The 16,981-nt window shown below is 54.2% G+C and overlaps 1 protein-coding gene across 1 annotated transcript; it reads right to left on the bottom strand.

Annotated features, from left to right (window-relative positions):
* Positions 1-1,214: 1,214 nt before the first annotated feature.
* ATP4A (ATPase H+/K+ transporting subunit alpha) lies at positions 1,215-14,334 on the bottom strand. The gene is made up of 22 exons (XM_074315730.2): positions 14,302-14,334; positions 14,069-14,209; positions 13,922-13,981; positions 13,260-13,463; positions 12,011-12,124; positions 11,539-11,791; positions 10,981-11,249; positions 10,166-10,364; positions 9,651-9,760; positions 9,437-9,571; positions 8,785-8,977; positions 7,878-8,053; positions 6,613-6,749; positions 6,375-6,525; positions 6,115-6,283; positions 5,871-6,025; positions 4,527-4,650; positions 3,865-4,010; positions 2,486-2,619; positions 1,972-2,073; positions 1,793-1,884; positions 1,215-1,601 (listed from the first exon to the last, which is right to left on the bottom strand). The coding sequence occupies exons 1-22, from the start codon at positions 14,311-14,313 to the stop codon at positions 1,573-1,575; spliced, it is 3,105 nt and encodes a 1,034-aa protein (XP_074171831.1). The 5' UTR covers positions 14,314-14,334; the 3' UTR covers positions 1,215-1,572.
* Between the last annotated feature and the right edge of the window lie 2,647 nt (positions 14,335-16,981).

The raw sequence follows: 16,981 nt of genomic DNA, 5'->3' as shown, positions 1-16,981 counted from the left end.
GCCTGTATAAAGGCCTTGAGGTCGCAGAAAGGGCCTGGCATTTCCAGTAAAACATAACTGGTTGGAACAAGTTCAAGGGGGCTTGTGAGATAGCAGAAGTCAGCAGGGGCCAGGTTGCAGAAGGCTCTCAGTGCTGGGCTGGGGAGTTGACCAGGAGCAGTGGGGAACCTTGGAGAGTTCTAGGTAGGGGGAGGACAGGGTCATGTTTGGCTTTAGGAAGCTCCCATGGCCCCTGGATGGGGAGACTGAGGCCAAAAGGCCAGGTCTGGGCTGGTGGGGTTTGGAGAAGTGTGGTTAGAAGCCGAATAGAGGTGGTAGTGACCAATGGGCTGTATTTTTTTCCAGGGGGTGGATTGGGGGAGATGACAGGTGAGGAAGGAGTGAAGGAATCCAGGGAAACAAGTAATTTGAGGCTTGTAAGCTCCCCGAGGGCTCACCCCATTTCCTAGGGAGAAGGAACCCACTATGGGACAGTGGATGGGAGCAGGTTTGGAGGAGGATGTAGAGGCCAGTGTGGGTCCTTTCAGACATGCCAGGGCAGGCTGGAGACAGATGTGGGCGTGACTGCAGAGACAGAACTGAGGAGGGGGCGGGGTGGGGGGCAGTGTTGCTGTGGTGACGAGGAGGGAGAAGCCCGGGGCCCAGCCAGAGAGACTCATATTAAAGAAAGGGTTAGAAAGGCAAGAAAGGGGACCAGGAAAAGTATGGCCAGAGGTGGAGAGCCTGGGGACTGGAGTTACTGGGTTAACCTTTCAGGTGAAAGGGTGTGAGGAGGAGCCTGTGAGTTTAACCCCCAGAAGTTGGTTGGGACTGAACCACTGAGAGGGCACCCATTGCAACAGCAAAGGAGTGAACAAGTGGAATCAGAGTGGAAACACCTAGGGGGGTTGGGGGCAGGGGCGCTGCCTGAAGTGGAAAAGATTTTGACACCCTGTATCAAAGAGCCTCCAGAGGGAAAATGGGTGCTGAAAAAGGAGAGCCCAGAGGCAGTGTTCAGGTTAGCAGGGTGGTCAAAGCACTGCTGGGGAGGGTGCCTGTGGTCTCATCCAGCTCTCCTTTAAATGCTGTAATCCTAGGCAAAGAAATGGGAATTCATTTCTCCAAGGGACATTTATTGAGTACCTACTATGTGCCAGGCTATGTTTTGGGAACAAGTAGCCCCTAAATTGTAGGATTGTGGGACCAAAGGGACTCATGAAAAACATTTAAGATGGTGCCAGAAGCTGGTTTATTACTATCAGGCAGACACAAATGTGTTTTAAAGATAACCCCCAGGCTGCCCACCTCACAGGAGCTGCTAGTTCCTGCTCCCCATCAAAGTCCCCAGCCCCTCAGGTGGGGACTTCCCCAGGCCAGCTCAGAGCTGGGCCTCAGGAGTGCTTCTCCAGGAGGGTGCGCCCCTTAGGGATGCGGAAGGGAAGTGGGGAGGGTCCCTCCAAGATTGGGGTGCCATGGGCTGCAGGAGCAGACACAGGTGAGCCTAGGACTCTGGGTGGCCAGGATGTTTCGGTGGCTGTGCAGACAGTCCTGTGAGTCCCTCCTCACCTGGCTGTGGGGGAGGCAGCAGTGCCTCTAATAGTAGAGTTCCTGGTCCCACCAGCCTGGGGGAGAGAGAGAGGGAGAAGACTCAGTGCTGCGGGGTGGGGGGTCGGGGTGGGGGGTCAGGGTGGGGCTCAGAGCTTATGCATCGGTGGCAATTTGATCTGGGGGTCAAGTTTGAAAGGCAAAGGTCATGGCAGCTGCTCTGAGAACATTTCATCCCCCACCCCAGCCCCCCAGTCTCCACACTCACTCCCGGGGCAACAGCGAACTCCAAGTTTCCGGATCTCATCATAGACAAAGATGAGGAGGCCAAAGGGCATGGGGACCAGCCACCACTGGAACCTGAAGGCACAGAAGAGACGGCAAGGTGAAGGCTGTGCCCAGGTCTGGGTCCCGCATGCCCATCCCTCACACCTCTTGGCCCCTCACCGGATGGGCATGAAGTTGAAGATGTTGGGCATTCCGGGGCAGTAGCACAGGAAGCAGCCGACGCAGACCTGGAACACAATGGCGATCACCAGGATCTTGTTCCTGCAGGTGGGACAGGGTGGAACGGGCTCAGACTGCCGGGCTCGGCACAAAGACAGGCCATCAGGAATTGGGGCCAAAGGGAAACTGGGGTACTGGGTCAGAGGAGGTCAGATGTCGTCACCAGCAGGGCAATGTTCTAACATTTAACACCAGAGTGGCACCTCAGCAATAGTGGATGATGGCCCTGTCAGCATCACCCCTTCGGTTGATGAAATATGGAGGGGCCAGCTGAGAGGTACATGGGGGGGGGGGGCACTGGCTGGCTACCAATAAGGAATGTTAGCACCTGGCCCCAGCACATGCACACCTCCGGGGCTGGGGTTTGCTGGCTGCAGTAAGCCCTGGTCAGGATCTGCTGGGAGTTGGGACAAGAGCTTGGGGGGTGGGGCAGGGCTGGGGCCTGCGGGGACACCTGAAGAAGCCCTGCTGGAAGGTAGAGAGGCGGCGCGTCTTGCGGATGAGGACGTCAGCGATCTGGCACATCTCGATGCTGATGAAGAACACGGTGTAGCAGGTGTACTGCTGGTACAGGCGCTGCCCGAACGTCTGTGGGCCGGGGCGAAAGCAAAGCAGCCTGAGCCCAGGCAGCCTCTGCAGCCAGTTGGGCAATTCGGGGCCTAGGACCATGAACCCCTAAAACGCTCTTTCCCCTGCATCAGAGCCTTGGGTGAGAGGAAAGGAAAGACGCAGGATCTGCCAGGTTTGCAGGACCCCACAGTGTGAGGCCCAGAAACCTTAGTCTAGCAGAGCTTGGATGTCAGTGCGTGGGCAGACCAATTACTTTCATAAAGAAACAAGGATGTAGAATTTCCTGTGCACCCAAAAGAAGGGTCCTGGGAAAAGGAACTGGAACCCCGAGGCAGGATTTATAAAGTCTAGTGACTCCAGGACCCAGGCCAATTGTAAAAATGAGTAAAGTGCACCAGGTGGGCCTTTGGGGAACAGAGCACTTAAAGGGGCAGTCAGGATTCAGTCCATTTCTTCAATATAACTGTTTTTAACACCAGTTAATTGTGTAGGGAACATTTCCTGTGCGCCAGGTATCAAGTGTTTCACATGTATTATCTCATTTAATCCTCCCCATATTCCTATTGACGGTACCCAAACTTCAGCGTGTATCAGAACCCCAGAAGGGCCGGTTAAAACAAAGACGTCCAGGAACCACACCCAGAGTTTCTGACCCAGAAGTCTAGGGTGGGGACTGAGAACTTGCATTTCAAATAAGTTCCCATGTGATGCTGCTGCTGCTGCTCTGGGGACCACACAATCCCAGAGGTGACAGAGGTGACATCAGTGTTCTCTCCATTTTACAGGTGAGAAAACTGAGGCACAGCGAGACACAGCAACTTGCTCAGGGTCACACAGGAGTGAGTAGAGGCATACCATGGATCCAAGGAAGCCTGGCTCCAAGGTCTGCACTCTTAATCACGACATTACATATTTAAGGGGAATGTGCTGACCTGTAACTCCACAGGGCAAGCTGAATACACCAGCTAGCTGGGCCTAGCCTCTCTATGCTCCAAACCATCATTAAAGTCGGCCACACACGCAAATACTCTGTGTAAGTGATGCAGGGAAAATAACAGAACAGGGGCCTAGTCCCACAGCTGAGATGATGTGTTACTGTCAGGGCAGGGAGGGGACCCATCTGCAGCTGGGACCAGCAGAAGCAGGAGTTTGGAGCTCGAGATGGTAACAGGAAAGGACTTTACCCCGGAACTGGCAGAGAGTCTGGGTGTCTGGGATGCTCTGGGTAGGCAGCATTGGAAATAAGAGAGTCACGGGACTCACCCACTCCTGGCCATAGCTGTCCTGCAGATCTTGTAGGTGGTGGTTCTCCCACTGCGGCCGCAGCCCCACACACAGCAATGGGAACCAGCCCTCCTGCGCCATGGCCGTGAAATAGTCAGCGAAGCCAGCAAATGACTGGATGGCACCTGGGGAGAGGCAAGGAGATGCAGGGAGACAGAGATGGAGACACAGAGAAATAGGGACACGGAGAGAGACAGGTATGTGAAAAGACAGGAACACAGAGACACATACACAGAGAGAGTCAGGGACACACAAAGAGACAGGGACACATAAACAGTGACATGAGACAGACAGAAGCACAGACACTGACAGACATGGAGAGACATACAGAGAGAGACAAGGATTGCAAGAGATTGATAAGGACACAAGAGACAAAACACAGAGAGAGACAGAGAACCCAAAATAACACAGAAGGAGGCGAAACCCAGAGACAGGGTCATGAAGAACAGGGCCAGAGACAGAGAAGGGACACAGGACCATAGAGACAATCATGTGACTATAAGGACTCAGAGAACGACAGAGACCCAGAATCAAATGCAGACACTGAGATCCAGAACAGACCAGAGCCACAGTTAGCGCCCCCAAGGCAGGTGAGTGGCCCTGCTGGTGAGCCCTGGGCTTCCCAGCCCCTGGGCACTCACCAATCTGGAAGTAGGAGTAGGCAGCCAGGGGCTCATTGACTAATCGGTCACGCTTTGGGTTCCGTGGACGCAGATGCATGATGTCACTCTCAGCCTTCTCATATGCCAGCGACACAGATGGAAACTGGCCAGGAGCAGAAAGAACCGGGGTTAAGGGTTTGCCTAGGTCCCCTGACCCCTGGAGCTCTCCCCGCAGCCAGCGGGCAGGGATAGGACTGAGGTGAGGAAGCAGGACCTGCAGTGACCACACAGCCACACCTGCCTGCACAGCTTGGGCCCAGCTGACCCATCAGGAGCGTTGGCATGTCCACTCCACATCGGTCCTGTGTCCATCAGAATATCTGCATTTATCTCCTCCTTTGCATGTTCTCTCCTTCTCTCTGTCTCCCTCCGTTCTGCCTCCTCCTCTTCCCCTCCTCCCCTGCCCCCTGCTCTCCCTGTCTTTGTGTTTATCTGGGGTACTCTGGTCTTGCCCTCTTTCTGTTGCTCACTCTGTTCCTTTGTCCCTGTCTCTGGTCTCTTTCTCCATGACTGTCTCTGCTTTTGTGTCTCTGTGTCCCTATCTCTGTTTCTGTGTCACTATCTCTGTTTCTCTGTGTCCCTTCTGTGTCGCTGTGTCCTCCTCCCCATCCCCCACCTCATCTGTGTGTGACTAGACAGTGGCAGCAGAGTGCACTGATGAAGAACACAGGCTCTGGGACATCTGACTACCTGGGCTCAATTCCCAGCTGTGCCACTGACCAGCTGTGTGACGTGAGGCAAGCCGCTCAACCTGCCTATGCCTCAATTAGCTCATCAGTAAAATGGGGTGATAAGTAAATAAAGCCCATGTCATAGAGTAGTTATGAGGACAAAATTAAGTAAGCTAATGTGTGCCTGGCCCAGAGTAAGCACTATGAGTGTTGCTGAATAAACACATTGACGTGGCCATGCATCTGGCTGCATTTGTGGGTGTATCTGTGGCTCTTTTCCGTCTGTCTGCCTTGGGGTCTATCCGATGGTGTTTATTTATCCATGTCTGTTGAGGGGTGTCTGTTTGTGATCCAAGTGTATCCAGACATCTGTGTCTATTAAGATCTGTTTGTCTGAGTGTCCATATGAGTCCATGTGTGTCCATGAGCCGTCCATGCCTACCTGAGTGCCCACCTCTGTGTCCAAGTCTGTAATTTTGTCAACCTGTCTGCCTGTCTGTGTCTCCACATCTGGCTGGCTGTTGTACACATGTCTTGTCTGTGTTGCTCTGTGTCTAAGAGTGACCGTGCTGGTCTCTGCCTGTTGTGTGTGTCCACGGGCATACGTCTGTGGGCACGTGTGGGTGGGGGCACTGGGGCAGCATAGACTCACAATGTCAGTGCAGAGTTCTATGAAGAGGATGGTAATGCACCCGAGGGGCAGGGGCACGCTGACAGTGATGTAAATGAGGTACGGCGTCAATTCAGGGATGTTCTTGGTCAACGTGTAGGCAATGGACTTCTTCAGGTTGTCAAAGATCAGTCGGCCTAAGGGTGCACAGCAAGCACCTCAGCCTCCTCACAGCCCACTTCCTCCTGTGCCCACCGCCTCCCCCCACCTCTGACCCAGCCCAGACCCTGCTCCACGCCCGTCACAATGGAGGCGAAGTTGTCATCCAGCAGGATCATGTCAGCTGCATTTTTGGCAGCATCCGAGCCAGCAATGCCCATGGCCACACCAATGTCTGCCTTCTTCAGAGCTGGGGAGTCATTCACACCATCCCCCGTCACAGCCACGATTGCCCCCTGCAGGGAGTGGGTATGGACAGGCAGGTCGTGAGAGGCCAGCCCAGGGCCAGCCCAGCCCATCTGCCCACCTTCATCAAGAGGGTCATACCAGTCGCTGGCAGCTCTCCACAATCACTAGCTTCTGCTGGGGACTGGTGCGAGCAAACACCATCTCAGGGTGGGTACGCAACGCCTCGACCAGCTCTGATGGGTCCATGTCCTTCAGCTGCATGCCATTGATCACGCAAGCACGGGCATCCCTGGGGTAGGAGGTGGGAGGGCATCGCTAGGGCGTCAGTCTGTGTGGGGTGTAGGAAGAACCAGGGGGAGGGCTGAAGGGGGCTTACTTCCGATTAACCTGGTCCACGGGCACACGGAGACGGGCAGCAATGTCCTCCACTGTTTCGCTTCCTTCTGAGATGATGCCCACGCTGGCCGCAATGGCCTTGGCCGTGATGGGGTGGTCACCTGTCACCATGATAACCTGTGGGGAGGACCAGCAGATCTTTGACCCCTTCAGCTCAGCCCAATCTCCCTGTTCTCCCTAGTGGACATCTGCTGAGACATTCATTCATTTACTCAACGATTAATAATTGTGACCACCTGCTATGTGCCTGAGACATAGCAGGGACAAAACAGACAAAAATCCCTGTCCTCATGGAGCTGACATTCTAGTGTGGGAGACAGACAATTTTTTAAATTGAGAAATGAATGATATCACATGTTAGAAGGAGAGGGGAAATTTAACTGGGTAAAGGAGATGGCAAGTGTTGGGTGGAAAATGAGGTGGTTCAATTTTAAGTGTGTCCAGGAAAAGCCTCATTGAGAAGGTGACATTTGAGCAGAGACCTGAACAAGAGGAGAATTGGCCACATGGAAATCTGGGGGAAGAGTGGTACTGGCAGAGGGAACAGCCAATGCAAAATAAGAGGTGTGAACATGCCTGAACTGTTGGAGGAACAGCAGGCAGGCCAACATGACTGGAGTGGAGTGAACAAGAGGTAGAGGGCTGAGGAATGAGCTTAGGACAATAACAGTGCCCAGATCTTACAGGGCCTTACAGACCATGGGAAAGACTTGGGTGATCTTTGGTCAGCATTGGCCCCCCAACTCTTGATTTGTCTTTGGGGAACCACCCCCCTCTCAGGTTGAAGTGGAGGTCCCTGGTCAACATTGGGCAGGTAAGCCCAGACCTGGCCAATCAAGGTATTCCACCCGCAACCACAGTGACTGACTGGTTCAGGGACGGACATGTTACCCAATCTAGTGCAACTACAAAAGAGGCACTCTTTTTCTGTGGGGTGGCTAAGCAGGTAAGTTGGAGCTGCTGTGAGGGGGTCATCTTTGTCCACCAAAATGGAGAGACTGCTTGAGAATACAGCCAGCAGAGAGAAAAGCAGAGCTGAGACATGAAGAAAGGCAAATTCCTAATAACACTGAACATTTGGATCCAGCTATATCTGAAGCTTCATTCTCCAAAACTTTTTCGTTTCATGAGCCAATATATTCCCTTTTGGGTTCAAGGTATTTTCCGATGTCACGGGGTTCCTCATCCCCAAATACTGCCCTCCTCTGTTCTCGCCCCTGCTTGGTGCTTTCCCAGGTGGCATACCCGGATGCCTGCCGTGCGGCACTTGAGCACAGCATCAGGGACGGTGGCCCGGGGTGGGTCTATCATGGATACAAGTCCCGCAAAACACAGGCCACTAGTTGGAAAGTTCATGGCCTCCACGTCAAAGGCATAGCCAGGCGGGTAGTCCTTCTCACTCAGGTAAAGCTGGCAGAAACCTGATCAGAAAACAGGGAAGTCAGAGGAGCCCTGGGAGGACCCTTCTCTAGCAATGCCACATAACAAGTGAAATGACCAGGCCCCTTGCACCGAGCCCCCATGGATGCCTGACCCTGTGCTGAATCCTTCATTCTCGTCATCCGAATCCATCCTCACAACTACCCTCTGAGGCTGTTAGCATCCTCATGTTGCAGATGACGAAACTGAGGCTTAGAGAGGGGACAATTTTTACCAGTGGTCACACAGCAAGTAACATGAAAAATCCAGAACTAGACCACAGGTCTGTGCCTTCTAGGGTTGAGGCAGGGGTTATGGAAGTTTAAGGAGTCAGGACAAAAATTAGGGAATGTCAGAGGTCAGGACAAGGATTAGGGAAGTCTTTTGAGTTGAGGCAGGGACTGGTGAAGGTCAAAGGGTCATGAGGACTGTGAAAAGTGGCGGTGAAAGCAAAGGCAGGTCATCACTTGGGGCAAGAGCTGGGAAAACCAAGGGGTCAAAGGTCAGGTCAGGATAGAAAAGGTCCAAGCGAGAACAGGTTGGGAGGGGCCGGGTCAATTGAGGATAGACAGGGATTGGGAGTGAGACAGGGAAAAGCAAAGGTGAGTGTGTCAGCTGTAAGCCAAGGATAGGAAAGGTCAGGACCAGGGCTGTCCCGGGAAGACTGAGCTGGGTCTGTGCTAGCTCCTTCTCGCAGGCTGGTTCGCCCTCTACCCCACCATGGGGGTCTCACCCAGCACGCGTTCGCCCAGGCCTCCCAGGCTGAGGTAGGCAGTCTGGAAGGCCTCACGCCATTGCTCATCCAGCGGCAGCTCCTGGCCCTTGATGAGGATGGAGCTACAGCGCTCCAGCACACGCTCGGGGGCGCCCTTCATCACCAGCACGTGCCGCGGGTCCCGCGGGTCCTCCAGCGTGTGGATGGACAGCTGTGGGCGGGGGGCAGGGGATGGTGTGGTGGGCGAGGTCAAGGGGGTAGGGAGCTGGGCTGACGTCGGTCCAAAGTGCCTTGGGAGGGTAAGGTAGGGGCTGGGCTGGTCGTAGCTAGAGACCGAGGTTTGGGGTAGGGCTCGGGGTGTAGTTAGGGGCTTAGGCGCGGGGAACGGACCGAATTAGCGTCCGGAGTCGGACTGGGGGAGAACTGGATTGTGAGCTACCCACCACCGAAGGCCTAAGATCCCTGGTCTAAGTGGCTACGGGCGTGGCCAGGCCATACGGCTGTGAACGAGACGGGAGATGTGGGTGGGGTTTGGCTATGGAGAGGGAGGAGACTGGGAGCGAAGCCCTTCACAGGCCCGCCCTGCAGTGGACAGGTCGAGCCTGCAGTGGACAGGGCTTGCCGTGGGTGGGACTGAGCCGCGGGCGGGGCCGGCCCGGCGGGCGCACACCTGGAACTTGTTGGTGGAGTTGAAGGGTATCTCGCAGACTTTGGGGAAACGCTCGCGGTAGCCCATGGCGTTGCCTAGCGTCAGCTCGGAGAACTTGAGCAGCGCCGTCTCGGACGCGTCCCCGATTACGATGCGCTGGGAGCGAGAGCCGGTGTCAGGGGCGAGCCGGGTTGCACCAGGCCCCCGGTGTCCCCCGAGTCTCCCCGGCTCTCACCTTGGGCACGGGTACCGCGTCCTGGCCCGACTTGAACGTAGCGCGGTTGCACAAGGTGAGCACGCGGCACAGCGCCCTCCATGTCTCCGAGGACTGGTCAAATGTCTGCCCTGCAGGCCAGGCGTCCAGGCTGGGCTCGCGAGGGGACTCCACGCAGGCACCAGGCCCAAAGCGCCTGTCCTCCCACACCAGAACCGAGCCCCTCCCCCTAGATTCAGGGCAGGATCCCCTGCCCAGACCTGGATGGGACCCACACCCCTCCTCATACCCCGGGACAGGAGCCTTCTCTCCAGACCCAGTATTGAGTCTTCTATGAAAGTCATATGAGACTCCATCCCAGGCCCCTTCGGAGCTTAGCCCCCTGCCTGGTCCCTGGACCCAGCCCTCTTCCTGATCAGAACGAAGTCCCTGTCCATTAATGCAAAGTCCTGCCCCGGGTCCCTTCAGTAACCTCAGAGCTCCCATCTAGGCCTGCCACATCCTGCCCCAGCACCTGTCTCCTTCCGCCCCCGCACCTGACTGGTCTTCTGTAGTGTCAGCTGAGTGGACGTGATTGTCAAACCACAGATGGGACACAGTCATGCGATTCTGAGTGAGGGTCCCCGTCTTGTCAGAGCAGATTACTGAGGTGGAGCCCAGTGTCTCCACTGCTTCCAGGTTCTTGACTACACAGTTCTTGCTGGCCAGCCGCTTGGCTGTCAGGGACAGGCAGACCTGGGGGAAGGGTGAGAAACACCGGCATGGAGGCCAGTCTTCCAGTCCTACTTCCCTCCTCTCACAGCACTGGAGATCCTTTAACCCAGCCATAGTGCTGCGTATGCAGCATTCCTCCACAGCACCCAGGCTTTTTCTTGTCTCCACGCTTTTGTCCATCCCATGCTTTCTACTTGGGATTCCTCCCTAAGCTGCCCGGATAAATGTCGCCAGGCACCTCTGTAAGCTGCTCTAGCTGAGGTTCTGTAAGTTGTCTTATCAACACAATCAATATGAGAAAATGAACATTCCCTCAACCTCCTCTGAGCTGACTATTGAAGGACGCCTACACCGGACCTTGGCCTCCTCCAGTCAAGGGCTCTGTCTGTTCATCTCTGTGTCTTCAGTGTGTGGCACAGGAGGACAGGACCCAGTGTAGCCTCTGTGACTGTTTGCTGAGTGAATGGATAGGTGGAGAGATGTGGGGTGGGAAGGTGGAAAGTTGGATGATGAGAAGGTGGGTGGGAGGATGGGAAATAAATGGACAGATGGACAGACAGAGAGATGGTGGAGAGAAGCCTGCATGAATGGACAGAGGGACAGTTCTCTGTACCCCTCTCTGGCCTCCCCAACTCACCGTGACAGTGGCCAGCAGCCCCTCAGGCACATAAGCTACCACGATGGCCATGAAGAAGACCATGGCCCGCAGGAAGGTGTAGCCGATGCACATGGCCACCACAAAAAATGTGGCACCAAAGAGGATGGCCAGGCCTGCGATGATGTCCACAAAATGTTCGATCTCAATAGCAATGGGTGTTTTCTCATTTTCTACTCCAGATGCCAGTGACGCGATGCGCCCGATGATGGTGCGGTCCCCCGTGTTGACCACCAGGCCCTGTGCTGTGCCTACAATGGGGTCAAGAGGACTCAGGGCCGGACTGGCAGCAGTGGGGGCATGCACAGCCATGGGAACTGAAGGAGGGGGCAGTAATGGAAGGCAGTCATGCAGGCAGTGTGACCTTGGAAGAGGGTAGCAACCGTGGGAGCTAGAGAGGTATTGTGACCCAAAGAGGTAGCAGTCATTGAAGTGGGGAGGCAGTGTGTCATAGAATGTAGCAGAAAAGGGGCAGTGTTAGCCATGGGGAGTGTGGAGGCCGTGTGGTCAGCTGGGTGGACAGGCCGGGGCCTCACACACCCTCAAGGCACATGGTGGAGAAGAAGGCAATGTTGCGGGTCTCCAGGGGGCTCTCGTGTGTACACTCGGGCGAGCGGGTCTGTGGCTCAGACTCTCCCGTCAGCGAGGAGTTGTCCACCTTGCAGCCCTGGGCCTGGAGTATGCGGATGTCGGCTGGCACTCGATCCCCACCTTTCATCTCCACCAGATCACCCACCACAAGCTGATCTGCGTTGATCTGGATCTTGTCCCCATCTCGGATCACAGTTGCTTGCTGTGGGTGGAACAGGAGCACCAGAGCTAAGGCGGGCCGTGAGTGGGAGCGGAAGTTGCTCAGGACAGTGGGGATGTGGGGAGATAAAGGGGGAGAAATGGAGACCAAGGATGAAGGCAGGTGGGGCTTGATGGGAGGGGCCACACAGAGATGCCAGGAGCCTGCCTGAGCTGGTGCGGAGTCTCTGGAACTTGAAGTGGCCAGGGCTGGGGGACCCACCTGGGGCACGAGGTTCTTAAAGCTGGCGATGATGTTGGTGCTCTTAAACTCTTGGTAGTAGCCAAAGCAACCGGTGACCACAACCACAGCGATGAGGGCCACAGCCAGGTACAGCTGGGGGAGGAGGATCGGGGGCTGGCTATGAGTCAGCACTGGAAGCTCCCTGCTTAATGCCACCTGCCTGCTCCCTGGTCCCCTGGTGTTCTTGGGGTCACTGCTGCTATGGTTTTCCCCACTCTACTGAGAAGCCTCGTGCACTATTCCCTGGGGCCTTTGTCTCCTGTCCCCATATTCTTCACATCCTACGTTGAAGTGCCATGTATTTTCAGGGTCTTGTGTCCCTCGGTCCCTGCATCCCATATCCTCTGGCCCCTGAATCCTAGGTCCCCATGTCCCCATATCCCAGGACTTGTGCCCATGTCCCCAATACCCTATGATTTGTGCACCTTGGTTCCACGTGGTCCCTTTTTCTGTGTCCTCCAAGTTGTGCAGCCCACAGGCCCACTACCGTGTGTCTCCTCATGTTCCCGGGTGCTATATTCCCTGTGCTCCAAGTTGCATATTCTGTGTTTTCATAATCTGTGTGCCATCCTCTGTGTCCCTTATACCCAATGGTTCCTGTGCTCTCATGTCCCCATTTCCATGTATCTGTGTGCTGTCGATATTATCATGCTTCATATTCTGAACTCCATGATCAGCGTCTCATGTTCCAAATTCCAAGTCTCTATGTCCAGTGTCTCCCATGTCTAACTACCTCTGGGTTCTCATCCTATGTCACATTCAATGTCACATGTCCCTAAGTCCCCAAGTTCCTTGTTCTGACCTCTGTCTATATCCAGTGTCCTCTCATCCTGCATCTTGATATTCTGTGTCTCTGTGCTTCCATGTCTAATGTCTTATGTCTGTCCATGTACTGTGTCCTGAGTTTTGGGTCCCTTATGTCTCTATGCCCTTGCGTACCACGTCTGTGTCCCAATGTCCATTGTGCCCTCTGTTCTTGATCTGCCCAATGTTCTATTTCCCAAGTCCCATATCTTAAGTATTGTATTTCTTTGTCTTTGTATCCCCACCTACATCCTCCATATCTGAGACACATTCTCCCCTGTGTCCCCTGTGACCTTGGGTCTGTTCCATATCCAAAAGTCCTTCATCCCCCATGACCATGTCTTGGAACTGCATTTCCATGTCTCTGTATCCCCACCCTATGTCCCTGTGTCCCGTGTCTGTCCCCCCAGCACCCACTACTCACATTGTCATCAGTGGTAAGGTCACCCTCACTGGCCTGGATACCAAAGGCAATGAGGCAGATGGCAGCAGCTACCCACATGAGGCACTGCAGACCGCCTGCCAGCTGCCGTGCGAACTTGACATACTCCGGGGTACCCTTTGGTGGCCGCAGTGCGTTGGGCCCATCACGCAGCAGCAGCTCTGCTGCCAGGCTGGCAGACAGGCCCTGGAGACAGGGTAGGGTGGGGGCAGTGGTGGCTGCTAAGGCTTTCCTCTCCCCATATACTTCCTCAGCGGGGTGGCTCTTCTGTCTCTCCTTCCCCTCTTTCCCTCTATCCATCTCCCCCACCTCAGCTGTCTTTTGCCTCTTCATTTCTTTCTCCTTGTTTGTCTCTGTTCCTGTCCCTTCACCATTCCCTCCTTTGTGTCTCTCTCCTCTCCCATCTTTCTGTTTCTGTCTTCCTGTTGTCTCTGCCCCTATTTCTCTTGCCAATTTCTCTGCCTCTCTGTGTCTCTACTTCTCTCTCTTTCTGTCTCTTTTTATCTGCTTCTGTTTCTCTCTCTCTCTCTCTCTCTCACCCCTCCTTCTCTCTCTCTAATGCATTTTCCCTTTTTCCTCCCCCTCTCTCCCTCTCCACCCCTCCCCCTTCTCTGTACCCACTCCTCCCTCTGCCCCCAGCTCACCTTTGTCGCACTGGTCTGGTATTTCTGTTCCAGCTCTGTCACTGACAGCTGGTGGTCATTCTGTGTGATGGGGGCAGGACATTTGCTGTCCAGCTCTCACCGGCTCCCACCCCAGGCCCCCACCCAGCCCCATAGCCCCACGCTCACGATCTCCATCTCCTTTTTCATGTGCTCCAGCTTCTCCTTCTTCTTGCCCCCACCACTGCCTGCCTTCTTCTTGCTCAGTTTGGCTGCCATGTCCCCACCAGGGCCAGGTCCCAGCTCTACTGAGTATAGCTCGTAATTCTCCTGGGGACAGGGGAAGGAGAGACATCAGATCCCACTAGAACCCCTGCCTCCAAACTCCAAGCCCCGGACCCCTGACCCCAGCCCCCACTCACTGCCTTCCCCATGGTGCCCAGTGCAGCTGCCCTCCTTTGCCAAGACAGAGCCTGGGGTCTGGACCAGCCCTGATATACCCAGGGAGGGAGGAGGTGGGGCAGGACTGGCCTGATTACAGCTGATTACAGGGCTCCTTTGGGTGACCTCCAGGCCTGGGCAGCTCAGGCCTTCCTTTCTGGGCTGCCCAACCTGCCCAGACCCCATCACAACCTGCCACTGAGATCAGGGAACTAGTGGGAATATCCATAGTAACAAGAAGAATAGCAAATATGTGGAGCTCATTATGTTCCAGGCACTGTGCTGAGGGCTTGCATGTTTTACCTTATTTAACCTCACAACAAGCCTTTAAGGTGAGTACTGTTCTTATTCTGCCTTACAGGTGGGGAAACTGAGGCACGAGAGTAAATTCACTTGCACATGGTCCCTAAGCTAGAAAGAGTCCTGAAAGAGGACTCAGAATTAGGTAGGTTGGCTGCAGAGTGTCCATTTTTAGGCCATATTGCACGTGCCATGCCTGGAGGTGGGAGGGCTCACAACCGTCACTATAATGGCTCTCATTTAGGGATCACTTACTGTGCACTGGATCTGCCCCACATGCTTTGAGCAGATGTTTCATTAGCTCCTCACAACAACCCTATAATGTTATGTCCTCTTAATAGCCCCCATTATACAGATGAAGAAACCAAGGCACAGAGAGGTTAAAGACTTCACCTAAGGTTGCAATGACTAAGTATTAGGGACAGAATTGCAGCCCAGGTTGGACCCAGCAGTCTGGCTCTCATAAGGGATCACCAATGAAAAAACCTGAACTTCACAGCTGCAGTGCCAAGTACTACATCAGCAAACACAACCAGATATGGGCCAGGTACTACATGTATGTGACCTCAGAGGTCCTTGCAAGAAACCCCTGTGAAGGCAGCACTCTCATTCCCATTGTGCAGAGGAGGGTTCAGGGAGGATTCCCAGAGGTACCCCACACACCCAGCTATAGCTATCAGCTATCAATCATTCCCATCTCCACCCCAACCTGCTCAGATGGGAAAACCCAGGTGCAAAGTGGGGGAAAGCTGTGTCCAAAGGTCCTGGCTCAATCTTGGTACTTAGGGTCAGGTTTGAAGTCTGGGTCCCCCTCCCAATCACCCAGGCAGAGACCTCTGTGGGCAGCAGTGAGGGGCTGGGCTGGTGGAATGGTGGGGCCTTGATATCGCATGCTTGGGCCTGGTGGGGGGGTGGATGTGCCTCTAGGGGCAGGTGTGCATATATCTGATAAGCTAATTGCCTTGGTGATGTCCTTCTCTGGGGTAGGTCACTTGGGAAAGTCAAAGCTGTTGAGCAGTCCCAGCTCCTCCCCCACACCCACACAGCTGGTCATCCCCACCTGCTACAGGAAACCCCAAGAGAGAGGCAGGTGGGGCTGCAGTCACACTGACTGCCCTTACAATGTGGCCCCTTGCTCACTGGGACTTTCCTCGCTCTGGGCCACACATGTAAAACAGCTTGTGTCGCTCCCCTGCTTATAACCTTCCAGGTGCTTCCCTTTTCTCTCAGAATAAAGGTCACAATCGTCCCTACAAGATATGGCCCCAGCTTACCTCTCCTGGCTCAGTCTCTACTATGGTTCCATGGGCAAGGCCTCTTTGCTGTGCTTTGTACAAGCCAAGGTCATTCCTGCCACAGGGCCTTTGCACTTGCAGCTCCTTCTGCCTGGTTCTCTCAGATATCTGCATAGAACCTTTCTCACCTCCAGGTCTCAGCTCAAATGTCACCTCTGCAGAGAGTCCTCACTTGCAATATTGCTCCCCCATCAGGCTCCATCCGCTCACCCTGCTTTACTTACACCCCCTAGCCCAATGTGACATTGTCTTTTATTTTCCTTTGTTTGGCGTCAGTCTTGGTGCACTAGAGGGAAGACTAGGCCGTGTTTGCTGATGTCTGCACAGCACCCAGAACAGTGCCCCAGACACATAGTAGATGCTCCATAAACATTCCTGAATGTTGAACAGGAGCCACGTCACGCAGTGGTTGGGAATGTTCACCTGAAGCACTCAGGAAGTCTGTCATTGGGGATCCTCGGGTGCCCCTCACTGGCTCCAGCGCTCCCCTAGTGTCCAGGGCCTGGGGCGGAGATGGGGTCATGCCTACACAGACTAGGGAACCCCATGATCCAAGTCCCAGATGGAGAGACCAGGCGCCATGACCGGCAGCCAAAGGCTGACCCATGATATTGTGCAGAACTTTGGCAAAACTCGGGCCTCTGGTCTCTGCCTCATTTGTTTTATTTCTTGTTTCTTCATTTTATTATTTGATGTTCATTTTCAACTTTTTATTTTAAATATTTCAAACCTTCAAGTGACAGGGATAGTAAAATGACCACCTGACTACCCTTCACCTGAAATTAATGATTTTACCACATTTGTACTTTCTAGATAGAAAGACAAATTTTTTTTTTTTTTAATTTTTGGCTGAATCATTTGAGAGTAAATTGGAGACAGGATGCTTACGCATAAGTACTCAGGCATGTGCCTCCTATGAATAAGGACACTCTCTTACGTAACCACAGTCCAATGACCAAATTCAGGAAATTAACATTGATAGGACACTAACTACTCTAGAGAATTATTTGAATTTCCCCAGTTTTCCCACTCATGTCCTTTTCTTGGTCCAGAATCACACTTTGTA

Source organism: Rhinolophus sinicus, chromosome 8 (genome assembly GCF_057876585.1).
Source record: "Rhinolophus sinicus isolate RSI-liver-muscle chromosome 8, RSI-T2T, whole genome shotgun sequence".
Taxonomy (NCBI): Eukaryota; Metazoa; Chordata; class Mammalia; order Chiroptera; family Rhinolophidae; genus Rhinolophus; species Rhinolophus sinicus.
Note: the sequence above shows the minus strand (reverse complement) of the source record. Positions and strands in the feature narration are given on the sequence as shown.